This window comes from Oncorhynchus clarkii, chromosome 10, assembly GCF_045791955.1.
Source record: "Oncorhynchus clarkii lewisi isolate Uvic-CL-2024 chromosome 10, UVic_Ocla_1.0, whole genome shotgun sequence".
Classification (NCBI taxonomy): Eukaryota; Metazoa; Chordata; class Actinopteri; order Salmoniformes; family Salmonidae; genus Oncorhynchus; species Oncorhynchus clarkii.
Window position 1 is genome coordinate 44,143,065 of NC_092156.1, and position 19,975 is coordinate 44,163,039.

The 19,975-nt window shown below is 42.1% G+C and overlaps 1 protein-coding gene across 5 annotated transcripts; it reads right to left on the reverse strand.

The window, feature by feature from the left end:
- Positions 1 to 5,806: 5,806 nt before the first annotated feature.
- LOC139418553 (LRRN4 C-terminal-like protein) lies at positions 5,807 to 16,289 on the reverse strand. Of its 5 annotated transcripts, none has more exons than XR_011635338.1 (3): positions 16,154 to 16,230; positions 6,814 to 7,017; positions 5,807 to 6,223 (listed from the first exon to the last, which is right to left on the reverse strand). XR_011635338.1 is itself a non-coding variant. In XM_071168113.1 (3 exons), exon 3 carries the CDS (start codon positions 11,871 to 11,873, stop codon positions 11,127 to 11,129), a length of 747 nt encoding a protein of 248 aa, XP_071024214.1. In that variant the 5' UTR covers positions 11,874 to 11,878; positions 13,909 to 14,116; positions 16,154 to 16,280; the 3' UTR covers positions 9,015 to 11,126. The 5 variants fall into 5 exon arrangements, 2 of the variants coding, with proteins under 2 accessions (XP_071024214.1, XP_071024213.1); XR_011635337.1 differs by lacking the exon at positions 16,154 to 16,230 and adding an exon at positions 7,565 to 9,007; XM_071168113.1 differs by lacking the exons at positions 5,807 to 6,223; positions 6,814 to 7,017 and adding exons at positions 9,015 to 11,878; positions 13,909 to 14,116 and having other exon boundaries at positions 16,154 to 16,280.
- Positions 16,290 to 19,975: the final 3,686 nt, after the last annotated feature.

A 19,975-nucleotide genomic window follows, 5' to 3' on the forward strand; every position in this document is an offset into this window, starting at 1 on the left:
TTACAAATAAAAATAGTCAAGTCAAGTATGACCATGTGCGAGTTGCAATTTATTGTAGAAAAATGCTGCAGTAGCGGTTTTCAAAGTATGTCTGCTGTTTTGTTTCATAGCTTCTAATCACACAAAGAAATATGAATCCTATATCCCACATCAAGCAGCTACACTGCCTGGCAGGAGAGCTGTGCGCTCTGAGTCAAGTGCTGTTAGATTCATTTTTGGAGGTGCTACGCATAGGCATAAATTTGTTGGTCTTATTTACTCAAAAGTGTACAAAGTGAGGTGATGTCCTAGTGTTTCTTGGCTATTTACATGGTTTTGTTCACAAGCTCAGCGGTTTTTCAACATTAGTATGAGTCTGCTGCTTCAGCTGATAGCGAAGAGATCCCAAATCTCACGCATACATACACATGACAGACTTGAGTGGCCTCATTACCACAGTAACCTCCCATCCGTAAAGGGGCAGCTGAACATTGTCTCATCTGATATTCTGGTTAAAAGATTAGTCACAAAATATTAAATGCAATTGAGAAATATACCATATTAGTAATACATTTGTTTTAGAAACATTACAAAGCATGGTCATCCATTTGTTTTTTATGTAATTATGGCAAACAAAATATATTGTCTGGCCAAAAAATCAGTGGCTGGTAGATATTTTCATCTACCTGCCACAGTGGCTGGTGGACCAAAAAGTACATTTTAGTCCTTGTAAAGAAAGTAACATTCCATTCTCTGGCAACAGCTCTGGTGGACATTCCTGCAGTCAGCATGCCAACTGGGGCATTGTGTTTTAGAGTGGCCATTTATTTTCCCCAGCATATCGTGGACTACAGGAAAAGCGGGGGCCGAGCACGCCACCATTCACATTGACGGCGTTGTCATGGAGGGGGTTGAGAGCTTGAAGTTCCTTGGCTTTCCACATCACTAACAAACTATCATGGTGTAAACACACCAAGACAATCGTGAAGAGAGACTGAAAAGAGAGACAAAGATTTGTCATGGGTCCTCAGATCCTCGAAAAGTTCTATAGCTGCACCATCGAGAGCATCCTGACTGGTTGCATCACCGCTTGGTATGGCAATTGCTCGGTATCCAACCGCAAGGCGCAACTGAGGGTAGTGTGCAGGGGCGCAACTTTCACTAGGGACGGGGGCATGCCCCCCATTCTGAAATTGCATATTTGTCCCCCCCTCCCCCCAGTTTTATCATTGCACTGTGATGTACAACACGGCACCGGTGTGCTTTAGGACCATGTGGACGCTTCAGAGCTGGTAGGCTGTTTTCCGGTTTCAGCAGGCAGAATTTAGGACCACATGGAAACCATAGGCTGTGTCTGTGTTGTGCTTTTTTCTCTGAGTTGTAAAAGTAAGTAGAGCAGAAACTGGCTAGTCTTTTGTTGACTGATCTAGCTGGCAAGGTAACTGCTGACAGAAAAAAAGTATTTATTCCCAGTGTTAACATGAATAGGATGGATAAATCATTACACACATTTTAAAATGTTAATACAACCCTTCTACATTTAAACGAGTGACATATTAGACAAATGCAACCTGTAAAACATAATGATCTAATGGCTTGCAAGTATCAACTAATGTCAGCTAGCATAGCTAACTAGCAATTTTCCTCCCAAAACTAGCCCGCTAATAACTTTTGCTTGCTATCAACCCAAAATTGGCTAGATAATCAAATGTATGGTTTAGTTATACATTTACCAATTAGCTAATTATAGGCTGAACATTTCCTTACTCAACTTACCAACATTACAACCAGGAATACGACTTTCCCGAAGCGGAACCTCTGTTTGGACCACCATCCAGGACAATGGATCAGATCCCAGTAGGCGACCCAAAACAACGTCGCCGCAGAAGGGGCAGAAGGAGAGGTCAGGCTCCGTAGACGGGCACGTCGCTCACCACTCCTGAGTATACTACTCACCAATGTCCAGTCTCTTGACAACAAGGTAGACGAAATTCGAGCAATGGATGCCTTCCAGAGAGACATCAGAGATTGTAACATTTTTTGTTTCACGGAAACATGGCTCAATCGGGATACGAGTCTGTACAGCCACCCGGTTTCTTCACGCATCGCGCAGACAGAAACAAACATCTCTCTGGTAAGAAGAAGGGTGGCGGTGTATGACTTATGATTAACGAGTCGTGGTGTGATCATAACAACATACAGGAACTCAAGTCCTTTTGTTCACCTGACCTATAATTCCTTACAATCAAATGCCGACCGCATTATCTACCAAGAGAATTCTCTTAGATTAAAATCACAGCCGTGTATATCCCCCCCCCCCCCAAAGCAAACACCACAATGGCCCTGAAATAACTTAATTGGACTCTATGTAAACTGGAAACCACATATCCTGAGGCTGTATTTACTGTAGCTGGGGATTTTAGCAAGGCTAATCTGAAAACAAGGCTCCCTAAATTTGGTCAGCATATCGAATGTGTGACCCGGGCGTGCAAAATTCTGGATCATTGCTACTCTAATTTCCACAACGCATACAAAGCCCTCCCTCGCCCTCCTTTCGGTAAATCTGAACACGACTCAATTTTGTTGCTCCCAGCCTATAGACAGAAACTAAAACAGGAACGCACGAGCTCAGGTCTGTTCAATGCCGATTCCACGCTTCAAAATTGCGGCGATCACGTGGAATGGGATATGTTCCGGATAGCATCGGACAACAACATTGATGTATACGCTGATTCGGTGAGCGAGTTTATTAGCAAGTGCATCGGTGATGTTGTACCCACGGTGACTATTAAAACCTTTCCTAACCAGAAACTGCAGATTGATGGCAGCATTTGCGTAAAACTGTAAACGCGAACCACTGCTTTTAATCATGGCAAGGTTATCAGAAATATGACCGAATACAATCAGTGTAGCTATTCCCTCTGCAAGGCAATCAAACAAGCTAAGCATCAGTATAGAGACAAAGTAGAGTCGCAATTCAACGGCTCAGACACGAGACGTATGTGGCAGGGTCTACAATCAATCACTGATTACAAAAAGAAAACCAGCATCGTCGTGGACACCGATGTCTTGCTCCAGAGTACCCTCCAAACTCGTCATTAAGCTCGAGACCCTGGGTCTCGACCCCGCCCTGTGCAACTGGGTCCTGGACTTTCTGACGGGCCGCCCCCCATGTGGTGAGGGATGGAAACAACATCTCCACCCCGCTGATCCTCAACACTGGGGCCCCACAAGGGTGCGTTCTAAGCCCTCTCCTGTACTCCCTGTTCACCCATGACTGCGTGTCTCCAACTCAATCATCAAGTTTGCAGACGATACTACAGTAGGCTTGATTACCAACAACGAAGAGACGGCCTACAGGGAGGTGGTGAGGGCCCTCAGAGTGTGGTGTCAGGAAAATAATCTCACACTCAACAAAACAAAAGAGATGATCGTGGACTTCAGGTAACAGCAGAGGGAGCACCCCCTATCCACATCTACAGGACAGTAGTGGAGAAGGTGGAAAATTAAGTTCCTCGGTGTACACATCACGGACAAACTGAAATGGTCCACCCACAGAGACAGTGTGGTAAAGATATATGCTTCTAAAAGCCAATGAGGAGATGGGAGAGGCAGGACTTTGCATCTCATTCTGCGTCACAAATAGAAGCAACACCTGGCAACGCAGACGCTCGTTGGCGTGCACGAGCAGTGTGGGTGCAATGTTTGAATAACATGTATGTGTACATTTATTTTGCAATGCTCGCGCACGCGTCCGGTTTGGGCAGCGTGTCAGAAGACAAAAATATTTGTTACCAATTGAACAACATCTATTACAGGATAAAGTTTACATAGCTGGTCATATGGATGTTAAATTTTACTTTATGTGTTGGTTGTGTAGGCTTCTTCCAACCCATCGCTTTCTACTACATATAATAGAATTAAATTATCTTTACATTAATATATATCATTTATAAGTCCAAAAATGGATGGAGCAACTGCAGATTGCCCCTTTAAGTCTCTCAAAAGTGTGCGAGTTTGAGCATGTCCAGTAGGCCTATGGATAAAAAAAAATATCAGCATGAATTAGATTGCGCAATAAAGGCCCCACTTTTATTCCACAGGCTGGGATCCGCACTATACAGTTGTTGCAAGAGCGCATTTTTCACTGGCTGTCCACTAGTTTCAAAAACAATGATTGATAGGCAGCTTAAACTTCTTGAATATAACCATTGAGTTCAAATACACATTTCGAGTTCTGAACAGCCATCCACAACAACCCGTAAGGCGCAAATAGCTAAATGAGAGAGAAGCAGTGTGAGTCACATCAATTCTCTATGTAGATATCAATAAGTGATATTCGTATGGCCGTAGAGTACAATGCTCTCACCCTTACCTCCAAGCGTTTATTGAAATCGGATAATCTTTGGATGCCGACAGCAGACCCACAATTGGAAGACGTACCTTGGTCTGTAGCCTACAAAAGTCTCTTCCTGCTCTTTTCCCGCGATCCATCAAACACATTTTGTGTCATCATAGTGGTCTTTGACTTGGGGTCAGACACTATCACGTGGAACAAACTTACATGTGCGCCTTTTTCCAATGTTTGTTTGAATGTCATAAAAAAAAACAGAAGTGTCAAATATGTTTTTTCACATCCTTTCTGAATTTAAAAGTAATCCTCTAAGTAATTTCAAAAGTATCTGTAATCGGTTTACAATATTTTTGTTGGTAAGGTAAAGGATTACATTTACCGGTTTTTGTAATCCCTTACATGTAATCAGTTACTCCCCAACCCTGGCCCCCAGCTACAGTTTTGGCTGTATACCAGCCCAAATAATTCAATCCAATGTACACCTTTATTCAGATTCAACTGCCAACACCCATCCCTACAGGCTCTGGGACCTGAGAAAGAAGAGCATCTTCAGACAGTATTCTTTGCCATGTTTCGGCAGTGAAGGCCTGGAAACGCCAAAACCTTTGAGCAGCAGATACTATTATGTCCAGTTTCTTAGACTTTTTGTTCCTTTGTGCAGTACAATTAATCACATGCGCAATAAGCACCATAAAATCCACCTTCTTCACAATCAGCATATACGTTTCCCTCAACTGTTGAGCAACACTGAATCTCCACGGTCAGCGAATCATCCACAGCCATATCTTCAGCTCCACTCACTCCAACTATTTCACGTGCTCCTGTGTAGGAGGCCTGCTGTATAGCCCTGACCCTTGCCACTTCATACTCCTTTACCCTAACCGGACACTCTGGGGAATTGGGAACGTGGTTGCCATCACAATTACAACATCGTACACCCTCAAACTTTCCCCAGTACCTAGATATTTTAGCCAACAATCTGGTTGCCTCTGCCGAGGCTGAAACTTGGACGCAAGTGGATCTTCCAGCAAGATAATAACCCCAAGCACACATCAAAATCCACAAATAATTGGATTTGAACTCACCTCCAGTTGTACAGGGCAGAAGTGGGCAGTGGAGTGGTGGTGCCAGCCAATGGCACTCCAAGGCTCCTACAGAGTCCATGCTGGATATCAGGGTAGGTTCCAGCAATAACCACACCAGTGAAGCCAAGAATTTCAGAGACGAGAACAAGGACTACCTCAACTCACCTGAGGGTGCAGTCAGCTGGCAGTGGAACCTTTTCCGATAATCATTGTCACACTTTAACACCATCTTGCTGTAGCCCTAATTGTTTCAGAAACTAGCATGTCAACTTTTTGTAGCCTATATTGATTATCTATTGAATTCCATCTCATGCTTTATTTTATTGTTACTTATCCATTATCATTCAAATAAAAAAGTATAGCGTAATGAGTCAGAACTGTAGGTTAATCGATTTAATAATGTGTGCACAATGAATACATACAAACATAATTCACCATTGCAATATCTCTGCTCTCTCAATTCTCACTCGCTGTTTAAATCTTGAAAAAGATACTTTAGCAGCAGTTGCTGGATGTCCACTTTTGGCCATCAAGTGAAGTCTTGGTAGCATCCCAAAAACCACAGATGGATCAGACTCTGTGGCTGTGGGTGCTGGTTCACGTAGGTAAGCAAGAACTTTGGCATATACCTCCTTCTTTGCCTGATTAGTCCCACTGGGATGTAATCTCCTTCTGGAGGACTGGGGTGTCTCTCCATCGGGACTTGACCGACTTTGTGCCTGGTCCATTGGGGCTTGGACTGATGGTTGCACTGAGGGTGGGGGGGGGGCTGTCTTCTGGAGTCATTGTGCATTTAATCATGTTCCTGAAAAGCAAAACAAATGATGTTGGTGTCAAATACTTTTTTTTCTAAAGGCATCTTATAACAGTAGTTTAATCACATGATCTAAATCAGTGTTTGTCAATAAATTCTTATAGGACTTCAAGGGTCGGATTTAAATAAGTTGTGGTGTGAAACTGCCATTTCCGTTTGCGATATTATAACAAAGATGTTACTTTAAACAACGAAACCCTGTCCCCCCCCCCCCCCCTCGACATCATTGCACATTGATAGAACAGGAGAGTACATACTACAACTTTTGTTTTAGCACAACGCTGGATGCTCCTCTCCTCTGTTTGATGAACATAACAATAAGAAATGCACCTGAAGCGACCAGTGATGCTGGTTTCACCTTTTGCACATCTCAGCTTTAATGAAATCATAACTCAAAGCCTCCATCTTAGCTTGTCAATCTTATTGTGAAGCAACATAAATGATATATAAATAAATGCACCACAAGGTGGAAGCAGAGGATGAGGAATGACTGGCTGTTCAGCTGCTTGGTTATTTGGTCCCCTTGGAATGGATTGAGACATTTGTGTTAAACCTTGGGATTTTTGACAAGGAACACTTACTGGTCTTGTAGTTGGAGATGGTGTGGCCATATTGTCCTAGCTTTACCATGGTCTAAAAGTGTCCCCCAGGAAGTCCAAGATGGGTGAAGTGTACCCATCGTAGAGTGGAAGCAGCATCCACCTCTGCGCCTGACCGTCGGCAGACTACTTGACTTGCCTGCTGTAGATTCATCATGATGCAAAATGTGTCCTTTACATCTGCAGCTGTGGTGAAGAAGAAATATATATAATTATAATATTTTATGTACGCACACACACACACACACACACACACACACACACACACACACACACACACACACACACACACACACACACACACACACACACACACACACACACACACACACACACACACACACACACACACACACACACACTAGTTGGAGAGGCTGGATCAGCAACCAAATTAACATACATAGGGGGTTGGCTTGGTTAGATTCATCTGACTATTATTTAACAAGTTACAGCAAAATGTCAAGCTTATTGGTCTTTACAGCTGCCCAAATGGCGTAGCTGTTGGAGGATGTCAAATTTTTTTGTACTACTTTTCCCCACTTTAAACTGAGTTGGAGTGTGTATCTTTATCTGTCTGTTAAACAAACTCTAGGAGGCAGGGCACAGACTGGTTGCAAAAAAACAGTGTTCATATGTTACTTTATGGCCGCATGTTAACACATCTCACCATCTAGATATGGCTAACCAGGCCATGGTATGGGGTGAACAGTTGCTAGCACAGCTAGTTACATACCTTTATAAGAAGCCTGTTTTGTGCCGTTTTGGTTCCTCTGATGAAATAAAATGCAACATAAAATGGGAGATGGGAGAGGCAGGACTTTAAGCACGATCTGCGTCAGAAATAGAAAGGAGTTCAATTTTACATGTTGACCAGACCGGATGCGTCGCGTGAAAATACATTTAGAAATCCATGTTATTCAATTATTCCACCCACACTGCTCACGTGCACCAACAAGCGTCTGCATGCCAAGGGTTAAAATAGAAGTCCTTTCTATTTCTGGCGCAGATCGTGTTGAAAGTCCTGCCTCACCCATCTCCTCATTGGTTTATAGAAGCAGGTACCCACGTGCCATCTCCTCATTGGCTATACCCACGTGGGGGATTGAAAGACTGTTTTGCCGGGCGTCGTGGTAATACTATGAAAGTTTAGATGCAATCACCATATGACTTCAACGATGAAAAAGCCTGGAAGGAGGAGAGATGAATAGAAACGATTCGGTTGGCCGTTTTATGTGTGAATGAATTTGTCGGAGTAGAGGACCTTGTGCAGTTCAAGTAAAATAACAACTCAATGTTTATATCCCAGGACAAATTAGCTAGCAACAGCAAGCTAGCTAAATAGGACAAATTAGCTAGCAAGTGCAAGCCAACTAGCTAAATTGCCATACATGTTTAATGCTTTTCAACCTGTCCCCAAATTAATGTCATTGGTTCAGAGTTTGTTTTGATATTTAACCTGTGTGTCGTGATCGCGTTTGGTGTAGGGGGACAAAATAAATGTATGCACGATGGCGCACTCGCGCAGCCGGTTTGGGTTCCGTGTTAGCCCTTGGCATCGCAGACATGGCATCGCGAGCAGTGTGTGTGCAATAATTGAAAAACATGGATTTCTACATTTATTTTGCGACGCTCGCGCACGCGACGTGCCCGGTCTGGTCAGCTCATGACCACTGTGGCACTCGGGAGCCCGAGTGGCGGGAATTGGATTTATCATTGTTGGAAGCGAGTAAGATTCATTGTTCTTCTACTTTTCCTGGCTGTCCAAGTACCCAGATGTTGTGAGCAGTTTTGAACATGAATTTAGAAACTGAATTTAGAAACTGAATTTGAAAACTATATTTGAAAACTGGATCTGAATGGATCTGAGAAATTATAAAACTTTGGTCAACTTGAAATAATAGTTTGTAAACTTGATACCCAGAAAATGACTGTGATATCTACCATATTGAAACGGAATATATAAATATTGAATTTGAATATTGAATTAAAATATAATTTTTCATCTGAATGCAATATTCATTCAATTCAGTTTCAAATCATTCAAGTTCAATTTAGGAATTTAATGATTAAATTTCTGCATTACAAATTCAAAAATATTAAATTCAAATTCAATATCCTAATCCCCAAGGACGTCTGAGTACAAAAATCGGTTAACCACCTAACTGAGGATCTTAATTTACCTTAGATGCAGTCGATCCCCTAAGAACAAAAAATATTTGTCACAAAACATTTGCTTTCCTGGTATACAGAAAATACCGAGCCCTGAAGCAAGCTTCCAGAAAATTGGAAAGGAAATGGCACGCCACCAAACTGGATGTCTTCCGACTAGCTTGTAAGACTGTACTGTGTAATATCGAAGAGCCCTCACTGCTGCTCGGTCATCCTATGTTTCCAACCTAATTGAGGAGAATAAGAACAATCCTAAATTAATTTTTGATACTTCCTGTGCTTGGCCCTCCTATGTTGAACATAATAACACATCCAACGGATGTGTACCAAACTCACTAAAAGTATCAGTAATAAAGCCTTTCTTGAAAAAGCCAAACCTTGACCTGGAAAATGTAAAACGCTATCGGCCTATTCGAATCTCCCATTGCTCTCAAAATGTTTTGAACAAGCTGTTGTGCAGCAACTCACTGCTTTCCTGAAGACAAATAATGTGTATACGAAATGCTTCAGTCTGGTTTTAGACCCCATCATAGCACCGAGACTGCACTCGTGAAGGTGGTAAATTACCTTTTAATGGAGCCAGACCAAGGCTCTGCACCTTAATGCTGCTATTGACACCATCGATCACCACATTCTTTTGGAGAGATTAGAAACCTTAAGTGATCTACACAGACATGTTCTTGCCTCTGTCTGAAAGATATCAGTTTGTCTCTGTGGATGGTTTGTCCCCTGACAAATCAATGGTAAGTTTCAGCGTTCCTCAAGGTTCCGTTTTAGGACCACTATTGTTTTCGCTATTTATCTACCTCCTGGTGAGTTCATTCGGAAACACAATGTCAACTTTCACTGCTATGCGGACGACACACAGCTGCACATTTCGATGAAACATGGTGAAACCCTAAAATTGTCTACCCTGGAAGCCTGTGTTTCAGACATGAGGAAGTGGATGGCGGCAAATGTTTTGCTTTTAAACTCGGACAAAACAGAGATGCTAGTTCTAGGTCCCAAGAAACAAAGAAATCTGCTGTTGGATCTGACAATTAATATTGATGATTGTACAGTTGTCTCAACTGACATTTACTCTTGAGGTACTGACCTGTTGCACCCTCTACAACCACTGTGATTATTATTTGACCCTGCTGGTCATCTATGAATGTTTGAACATCTTAAAGAACAATCTGGCCTCAAATGGCCATGTGCTCCTATAATCTCCACCAGGCACAGTCAGAAGATGACTGGCCACCCCCATAGCCTGGTTCCTCTAGATTTTTTCCTAGGTTTCTGCCTTTCTAGGGAGTTTTTCCCAGCCACAGTGCTTCTACATCTGCATTGCTTGCTGTTTGGGGTTTTAGGCTGGGTTTCTGTATAGCACTTTGTGACATCTGGTGATGTAAAAAGGGCTTTATAAATACATTTGATTCATTGACTGATTGATTGAGTGTCCACATACGTTTCACCATGTAGTGTATTTCCTGAGCTTTCTTATATCTCCTAGATATAGGACAGACACTTCAAAACCTTATTCTTTATAATATATTTTTTTACTGTCTTTTTTAACATTCATGAATGTGTTATTCAATGCCATTCTATGGGCTTGAGTAGTAAAGGCCGAATTCAATGTTTTATATAGATCATTTTCGAATACCTAAAGGAGTTCTAAAATTCAAGGTGATGTTGCTCTCCAAATGGATAACTTGAAATAACATGATTTAGGTAGTTAAATAATTGAAAGAAAAACATGTTTATTTATGAGCCTAAGTATTTGTGAAATAGGCCTCATGTGAAATCATTGTCAAAAGCGCGAGAGGTACTTTTGCATGTAGGTCTAGATTATTTATGGACTGATCATATAGAAATATCAAAACAGTCTTATAACAACTCCAAAGCAATTGCATGTGGCCCAGGAGGAACCACTGACTCACTGCATTGTTCTATTATCAAGACATCTGCTGGTAACTCGTAACTGGTTACGAGAGATCATGTGGTCTCCTAAATATCTGTTTAACTTGGTGTGACACTGCATAGCTTTTATTTTTAACCAGAAGAGTAGGAATAAAATGTCTCTATTCTCAGCCCTAGATAGCCACCCCTGAGTCAACCTCTACCATAGCCTCCCCTCAGTCCTCTCATAGTGTTTCCTCTGTGGCCTGGGTGATCCTGGCATCTGCTTTTCTCCGAGCCCTGTGCCTCCAGAGCAGGACAGCCAGTGAGAGGAGCAACAGGAGCCCCAGGGCCCCTCCGATCAGCCCAGCTTTGAGGGCCACACTGCTGTCCCCTGGGGGCTCGTACATCGTACAGGACCCCTCCTGACGCTCACTGACTCCTGCATAATTCACCGCCACCACACACACCTCTGCCCCCTGCCCCATCCCCCTCACAGTACCACTCCTCTGGTCTACACCAAACAGCAAGGGCTCCAGCGCACCCACCACCACCTCATAATGGGTCACGAAGGAAAAGGGTGCACACCACTGAACCACAACTCCTGAACCGTCCATAGACAGTCTCTTCAGGTAGGGGGCCTCTGGGGCCGCATGGGGCCCACTCACCCCCGGACACAGGCAGCCACTGGAGGCTGCCAGCTGGGCACAGGGAGGCTGTAGCTCCCGGCAGGGGTCATAGTCACAGGGTTGAGGATTGGTGCCCTGTGAGGGGGCAGGTGGGGGGTGACTGGGTAGATCAGTAAACGTATCGTAGTAGTCATCTGAGTGGAGCTGCAACAGGTCGTACATGTCTCCGTTTGGCCTCAGAGGCAGGGTGGCTGTGTGGTTGGTCCATGAGACGTCTGAAGGTGCGGCAAAGGAGGAGGAGCCATTAAGAAGGGCCAGTAAGAGGATTATCAGTAGAGGTGGACAATCCTTATTGGCGGACATGGTATCTGAAGATGATAGAAAATAACACTCCATTAGAGAGGGTTTGACAAAGGATCTGCTTATGAAAGGTATTCGGATGGAGACATTTCATTTGTATGTATTTTTTATTTATTTTAATTTTTACCTTTATTTAACTAGGCAAGTCAGTTAAGAACAAATTCTTATTTTCAATGACGGCCTAGGAACAGTGGGTTAACTGCCTGTACGAGTAAAAAGTTTGGACACACCTACTCATTCAAGGGTTTTTCTTTATTTAAATTTTTGTCCTACATTGCAGAATAATGATGAAGACATCAAAACTATAAAATATCACATATGGAATCATGTAGTTACCAAAAAAGTGTTAAAAAAATCTAAATATATTTAATATTTTTCAAAGTAGCCCCCCTTTACCTTGATAACAGCTTTGCACACGCTAGCCATTCTCTCAACCAGCTTCACATGGAATGCTTTTCCAACAGTATTGAAGGAGTTCCCACATACAGTTGAAGTCGGAAGTTTACATACACCTTAGCCAAACACATTTAAACTCTGTTTTTCACAATTCCTGACATTTAATCCTAGTAAAAATTCCCTGTCTTAAGTCAGTTAGGATCATCACTTTATTTTAAGAATGTGAAATGTCAGAATAATAGCAGAGAATGATTTATTTCAGCTTTTATTTCTTTCATCACATTCCCAGTGGGTCAGAAGTTTACATACACTCAATTAGTATTTGGTAGCATTACCTTTAACATATTTAACTTGTGTCAAAAGTTTCTGGTAGCCATCCACAAGCTTCCCACAATAAGTTGGGTGAATTTTGGCCCTTTCCTCCTGACAGAGCTGGTGTAACTGAGTCAGGTTTGTAGGCCTGACTCAGGGTTTTGTGATGGCCACTCCAATATCTTGACTTTGTTGTCCTTAAGCCATTTTCCACAACTTTGGAAGTATGCTTGGGTTCATTGTCCATTTGGAACACCCATTTGCGACCAAGCTTTAACTTCCTGATTGATGTCTTGAGATGTTGCTTCAATATATCCACCTAATTTTCCTCCGTCATGATGCCACCTATTTTGTGAAGTGCACCAGTCCCTCCTGCTGCAAAGCACCCCCATAACATGATGCTGCCACCCCCGTGCTTCACGGTTGGGATGGTGTTCTTTGGCTTGCAAGCCTCCCCATTTTTCCTCCAAACATAATGATGGTCATTATGGCCAAACAGTTCTATTTTTGTTTCATCAGACCAGAGGACATTTCACCAAAAAGTACGATCTTTGTCCCCATGTGCAATTGCAAACCCGTAGTCTGGCTTTTTATGGCGGTTTTGGAGCAGTGTCTTCTTCCTTGCTGAGCGGCCTTTCAGGTTATGTCGATGTAGGACTCATTTTACTGTGGCTATTGATACTTTTGTACCTGTTTCCTCCAGCATCTTCACAAGGTCCTTTTCTGTTGTTCTGGGATTGATTTGCACTTTTCGCACCAAAGTACGTTCATCTTTAGGAGACAGAACACGTCTACTTCCTGAGCAGTATGACGGCTCCGTGGTCCCATGGTGTTTATACTTGCGTATTATTGTTTGCACAGATAAATGTGGTACCTTCAGGCATTTGGAAATTGCTCAGAAGGATGAACCAGACTTGTGGAGGTCTACAATTTTTTTTCTAAGGTCTTGTCTTATTTGTTTTGATTTTCCCATGATGTCAAGCAAAGAGGCACTGCGTTTGAAGGTAGGCCTTGAAATACATCCACAGGTACACCTCCAATTGACTCAAATGATGTCAATTAGCCTATCAGAAGCTTCTAAATCCATGACATCCTTTTCGAGAATTTTCCAAGCTGTTTAAAGGCACAGTCAACTTTGTGTATGTTCACTTCCGACCCAGTGGAATTGTGATACTGTGAATTATAAGTGAAAATATCTGTCTGTAAACAATTGTTGGAAAAATTACTTGTGTCATGCACAAAGTAGATGTCTTAACCGACTTGCCAAAGTTATAGTTTGTTAACAAGAAATTTGTGGAGTGGTTTAAAAATTAGTTTTAATGACTCCAACCTAAGTGTATGTAAACTTCCGACTTCAACTGTATACTGAGCACTTGTTGGCTGCTTTTCCTTCACTCTGTGGTCTAACTCATTCCAAACCATCAATTGGGTTGAAGTTGGGTGATTGTGGAGGCCACGTTGTCTGTTGCAGCACCCCATCACTCTCATTCTTGGTCAAATAGCCGTTACACATTCTGGAGGTGTGTTAGGTCATTGTCCTGTTGAAAAACAAACGATAGTCCCAATAAGCACAAACCAGATGAGATGGCATATCGCTGCAGAATGCTGTGCTAGCCATGCTAGTTAAGTGTGCCTTGAATTCTAAATAAATCACATACAGTGTCACCAGCAAAGCACCCTCACACCGTCACACCTCCTCCTCCATGCTTTTCGGTGGGAAGCACACATGCAGAGATCATCCGTTCACCTACTCTGCGTCTCACAAAGACACGGCGGTTGGAACCAAAAATCTCAAACTTGGACTCATCAGACCACAGGACAGATTTCCACTGGTCTAATGTCTGTTGCTCATGTTTCTTGGCCCAAGCAAGTCTCATCTTCTTACTGGTGTCCTTTAGCAGTGATTTCTTTGCAGCAATTTGACCACGAAGGCCTGATTCACATAGTCTCCTCTAAACAGTTGATGTTGAGACGTGTCTGTTACTTGAACTCTGTGAAGCATTTATTCGTTCTGCAATTTCTGGTAACTCTAATGAATTTGTTCTCTGCTGCAGAGGTAACTCTGGGTCTTTCAGTTTCATCATAGAGCTTGATTTTTTTTTGTGACTGCACTTGAAGAAACTTTCAAAGTTCTTAACATTTTCCGGATTGACTGACTTTCATGTTTTAAAGTAATGAGAGACAGTCGTTTCTCTTTGCTTATTTGAGCTGTTCTTGCAAAAATATGGACTTGGTCTTTCTTTCAAACAGGGCTCTCTTCTGTATACCACCCCTACCTTGACACAACACAACTGATTGGCTCAAATGCATTAAGAAGGAAAGAAATTCCACAAAATGTACTTTTAATAAGGCACACCTGTTAATTGAAATACATTCCAGGTGACTACCTCATGAAGCTGGTTGAGAGCTGTAATCAAGGCAAAGGGTGGCTACTTTGGATAATCTCAAATCTAAAATATATTTTGATTTGTTTAACACTTTTTGGGTTACTACATGATTCCATATGTGTTATTTCATAGTTTTGATGTCTTCACTATTATTCTACAATGTAGAAAATTGTAAAAAATTAAGAAAAATCCCATGAATGAGTAGGTGTGTCCAGACTTTTCTCTGGTTCTGTATATATTCCAAATGTGTTGTTATTCTTACATTTGTGAATAATGCTTGATTTCACATGCTGTATGGGATATCGCACATGATAATTTATTTCCCTCAACCCTTTTTATAAATCAGACCAGCGTAGATTGACACAGGGCGGTTGGTAGCATAGCAGTTAAGAGAGTTGGGCAAGTAACCAAAAGGTAGCTGGTTCGAATCCCCAAGCCGGCAAGTTGCAAAATCTGTCTGTGCCCTTGAGCAAGGCACTTAACCCTAATTCTTCTAGATAAGATTATCTGCTAAAACTTGAACGTGAAAGTGGTTACTGGCACCACCATCATTTGGGATTTAAAATGCTAATCTGAAACCTAAAGCTTTGTAATGTAAAAAAACAGACCCAATCCCACAATGAATCCCCAGCCTCCATGAATGTAGAAATTGTAACATCAAGTTTGTTATTCATGATGCTTTAGTTTAATATTCATCATACAGTATGACCATACTGTACAAAAGTTCTGCACACACAGTTGCCCTTTTATGTTGAACATTTTGGGAACATTGTGAAGCACTGAGGAATACAGTGGGTTCGGCGGGTTTGAGCCAGGCTTTACACATCTAGCACACAGAACAGCCCTGTCAGCTGCTCCCACTTACAGCAGAGCTGCCAGTGCAATCTCCCCATGATTCTATACAAATATATCTACCTGACTGATTCCCTAAATAAACAAGTATGGATTAATAAACATACTAATCTAACAGCAAGCAGCACACACCAAACAACCATAGGTAAGGTTCAGTAGAACTACACTAACAGTGAGAGCGAGACAACCCGACCCAACCCAACTGTATGCCAGTAGTTACAGAGTTAGATGTGTGTCAATAGACTTCAAAACATTGTAGAAATGTTTTCTTTAGTAATTCACATAGAATAACTAGACAATAATTTTAGATTCATATTCATAAAAATATCAGTTCACCTGATTTTTCGATAGTCCTTTATTGCTTTCGAAATCTTGCCACCAATGTTTCTTCGCTCTCTTTCTGTTCATTCACTCTCTCCCCCTCTCTCTGGCCCTCGTTTTATACATTCTTCCTAACTCCCCAACAATCACCTCCTTCTTTTCTCCCTCCCCCATCCACCCTTCCCTGCTTTCTCTACCCCCCCCCCCCCCCCCCCCCCCGTTTACTCTATCGCTATCCCTCTCTTCCCGCTGCACCTCTCTCTCTGTTCCATGGGGGTTTGGCAAAATGTGTGTGTGTGTGTGTGTGTGTGTGTGTGTGTGTGTGTGTGTGTATGCCTCTCGCTTGCTGCCCCTGTATGTGAGGTAACTGCCAGATTAACTCCTATTACATTCCATTGGCATGTGCAGTTTTTTTTCAGAGCAGGCCCTGTTCATTAATAGTGCTCTTTCTGCCTGTCAGGGCTGGAGCACAGTGAATGGTTGGGGGAGATTCTGTCTGCTGCCCAGGCTGATTCACACACATCTCTCACCCTCAGACATGCGTCAGTGCACCGAACCCTTCCCCTTAATGGTTCACCTCTCCTTCTCACCCTTTACTGGCTGTATGACTATCCCAAACACTGGCTGGCTAAGAATGTGTTCAGGGTTTGAACGAGGTCAGATCACCAAATAACTTGACTGGACTCGCCCACCTGCTGCTCTGAAATCAAAGCTCAACAGAATAGAAAACTTACTTATTTCCACTGAAGAGATAGGCTGAGCTTAACTGTCAAAAGAAAGCAACACTTTGAAACAGTTGCACAAGCTGGACCAAGAGAAGGATTAAGAAAGAATAGCCAATCAGGTTGAGTGTATTGTTTTCTTCTATATTTTGGCATTGTTCTATAAAAAACACAAAACCAAAATGTTAACTAATGCCCCCTATACACTCTTACAAGTAAAGGTGTCAAGAAGAACTGGGAGTTTAAAGTGTAAAGTTTACTTACAAGTGTAAGTAAAATCGAATGCAGATAAGTTAGAAATTGTGCTACTAATGCACATGACTGCACAAACACGTCTTGTAAAAAGTAAATATGTTTCTGTTTGGTTAGCTTTTGGAAATTGTAGAAATAAAACATTTTCCTTCTTCAGAAGTTCCAGCTAGGCAGGCTAACGTTAGTTAGCTAATTCATTTGCTAGCTATCATACAGTAGGAGTATATTAATAATTATAAGTAGACGCACGTATAATTGACTGAAGCGCATATAAAGCACCCACTGTGGCTGAAACACAATCATCGCGGGATGAACGAGTGACGAATTTCTGTCCAAGGGGGAAAAACTGTATGTTTCTAACATTTATGGTTGAGATTGAATTAATATAAATATAAACGGTGCATATTATGACTTTCATTAACACGTAACGCAGGCATCTCGCAGACGTTAGTATCATGTCATGTCAGACACGTAACGCAGAAGTCACGCAGACGTTAGTATCATGCCATGTCAAGTGGTATGGTTGCCAAGGCTTATATATGACTCTTATCACCCCCCATACCTTTCTGCCTTGCCCTGCATGTTCTCGTCAGACGTCATGATAAGTCATCAGAAGTGTCCACTTAATTTGAGGGGATAGGGTGTGTCTTTTAAGTGTTTGAACCGCACCCATAGACTGACCCAGTGAATCCAGGTGAAGCTATGATCCCTTATTGACATCACTTATACAAGTTTTATATGTCTGAACTCAGAATCAAATATGCTTCCTAAAATAACATGTGGGAGAACGTTTATTTTGATTGGCCATTTTCTGTATTTGTCAGAGTGCCTGATTTCAGATGTGTGCATGTAAACAGTATTATAAGGGAAATCATTCTTGCAAAGCATGTAAATGTTTTAATCAAACTGTTATATTAATCTGAGTACCCAGAGTAATCACATTATTGTGTACATGTAACCGTACTCAGTGTAGATGAAGGGGACGCGACAGGTTAAAGAGGATTTTTAATCCTTGAGATGCCAGGCGCACTGGTCTGTGTCAAGAACTGCAACGCTTCTGGGTTTTTCATGCTCAACAGTTTCCCTTGTATATCAAGAATGGTCCACCACACAAAGGACATCCAGCCAACTTGACACAACTGTGGAAAGCATTGGAGTCAACATTGGCCAGCATCCCTGTGGAACGTTTTTGAGTAGAGTCCGTGACCTGACAAATTAAGGCTGTCCCGAGGGCAAAAGGGGCGGGGAACTGAATATTAGGAAGGAGTTCCTTATGTTGGATTTATTCAGTGTAATATTAATATTGTTGATTACAAATAGTAGATAGTAACTTTTCAAACTTTGGAAGTTGCATAGGCTCTTGGGGAACTCCTACACCTCAGTAAGCCTCATTGAAGCTAAGAAAAATGTCAGCTTTTAACCTTAACATGACAATAGAAATTAACAGGAATGACATTTACTCTAATGGGAAGCCAAAAAATATACATTTAAAAGCCACTCCCCTATTAAGCCACGCCTCCAGTCCAGGGTTCCTCCAGGAACCCTTTGCTACATAGAAACATTAAATGTTCCTCCAAGAACCCCACAACTAACCAAAGATGCAGCTGTGAACATTTTACTAGTGATGGTTCCTTGAGGATATCCAGGGTTCCTCGAGTCACCACTAATTCTAAGAATGTAGGGCTGAGATTGCAGAGCCAAATGAAAGTGGTTTTGTAAGAATTGCGATGTGAAAATACGTAACTGGTGAAAATGGAATTTCTGTGAGACTACAGTGCCTTGCGAAAGTATTCGGCCCCCTTAAACTTTGCGACCTTTTGCCACATTTCAGGCTTCAAACATAAAGATATAAAACTGTATTTTTTTGTGAAGAATCAACAACAAGTGGGACACAATCATGAAGTGGAACGGCATTTATTGTATATTTCAAACTTTTTTAACAAATCAAAAACTGAAAAATTGGGCGTGCAAAATTATTCAGCCCCTTACTTTCAGTGCAGCAAACTCTCTCCAGAAGTTCAGTGAGGATCTCTGAATGATCCAATGTTGACCTAAATGACTAATGATGATAAATACAATCCACCTGTGTGTAATCAAGTCTCCATATATGCACCTGCACTGTGATAGTCTCAGAGGTCCGTTAAAAGCGCAGAGAGCATCATGAAGAACAAGGAACACACCAGGCAGGTCCGAGATACTGTTGTGAAGAAGTTTAAAGCCGGATTTGGATACAAAAAGATTTCCCAAGCTTTAAACATCCCAATGAGCACTGTGCAAGCGATAATATTGAAATGGAAGGAGTATCAGACCACTGCAAATCTACCAAGACCTGGCCGTCCCTCTAAACTTTCAGCTCATACAAAGAGAAGACTGATCAGAGATGCAGCCAAGAGGCCCATGATCACTCTGGATGAACTACAGAGATCTACAGCTGAGGTGGGAGACTCTGTCCATAGGACAACAATCAGTCGTATATTGCACAAATCTGGCCTTTATGGAAGAGTGGCAAGAAGAAAGCCATTTCTTAAAGACATCCATAAAAAGTGTTGTTTAAAGTTTGCCACAAGCCACCTGGGAGACACACAAAACATGTGGAAGAAGGTGCTCTGGTCAGATGAAACCAAAATTGAACTTTTTGGCAACAATGCAAAACGTTATGTTTGGCGTAAAAGCAACACAGCTGAACACACCATCCCCACTGTCAAACATGGTGGTGGCAGCATCATGGTTTGGGCCTGCTTTTCTTCAGCAGGGACAGGGAAGATGGTTAAAATTGATGGGAAGATGGATGGAGCCAAATACAGGACCATTCTGGAAGAAAACCTGATGGAGTCTGCAAAAGACCTGAGACTGGGACGGAGAT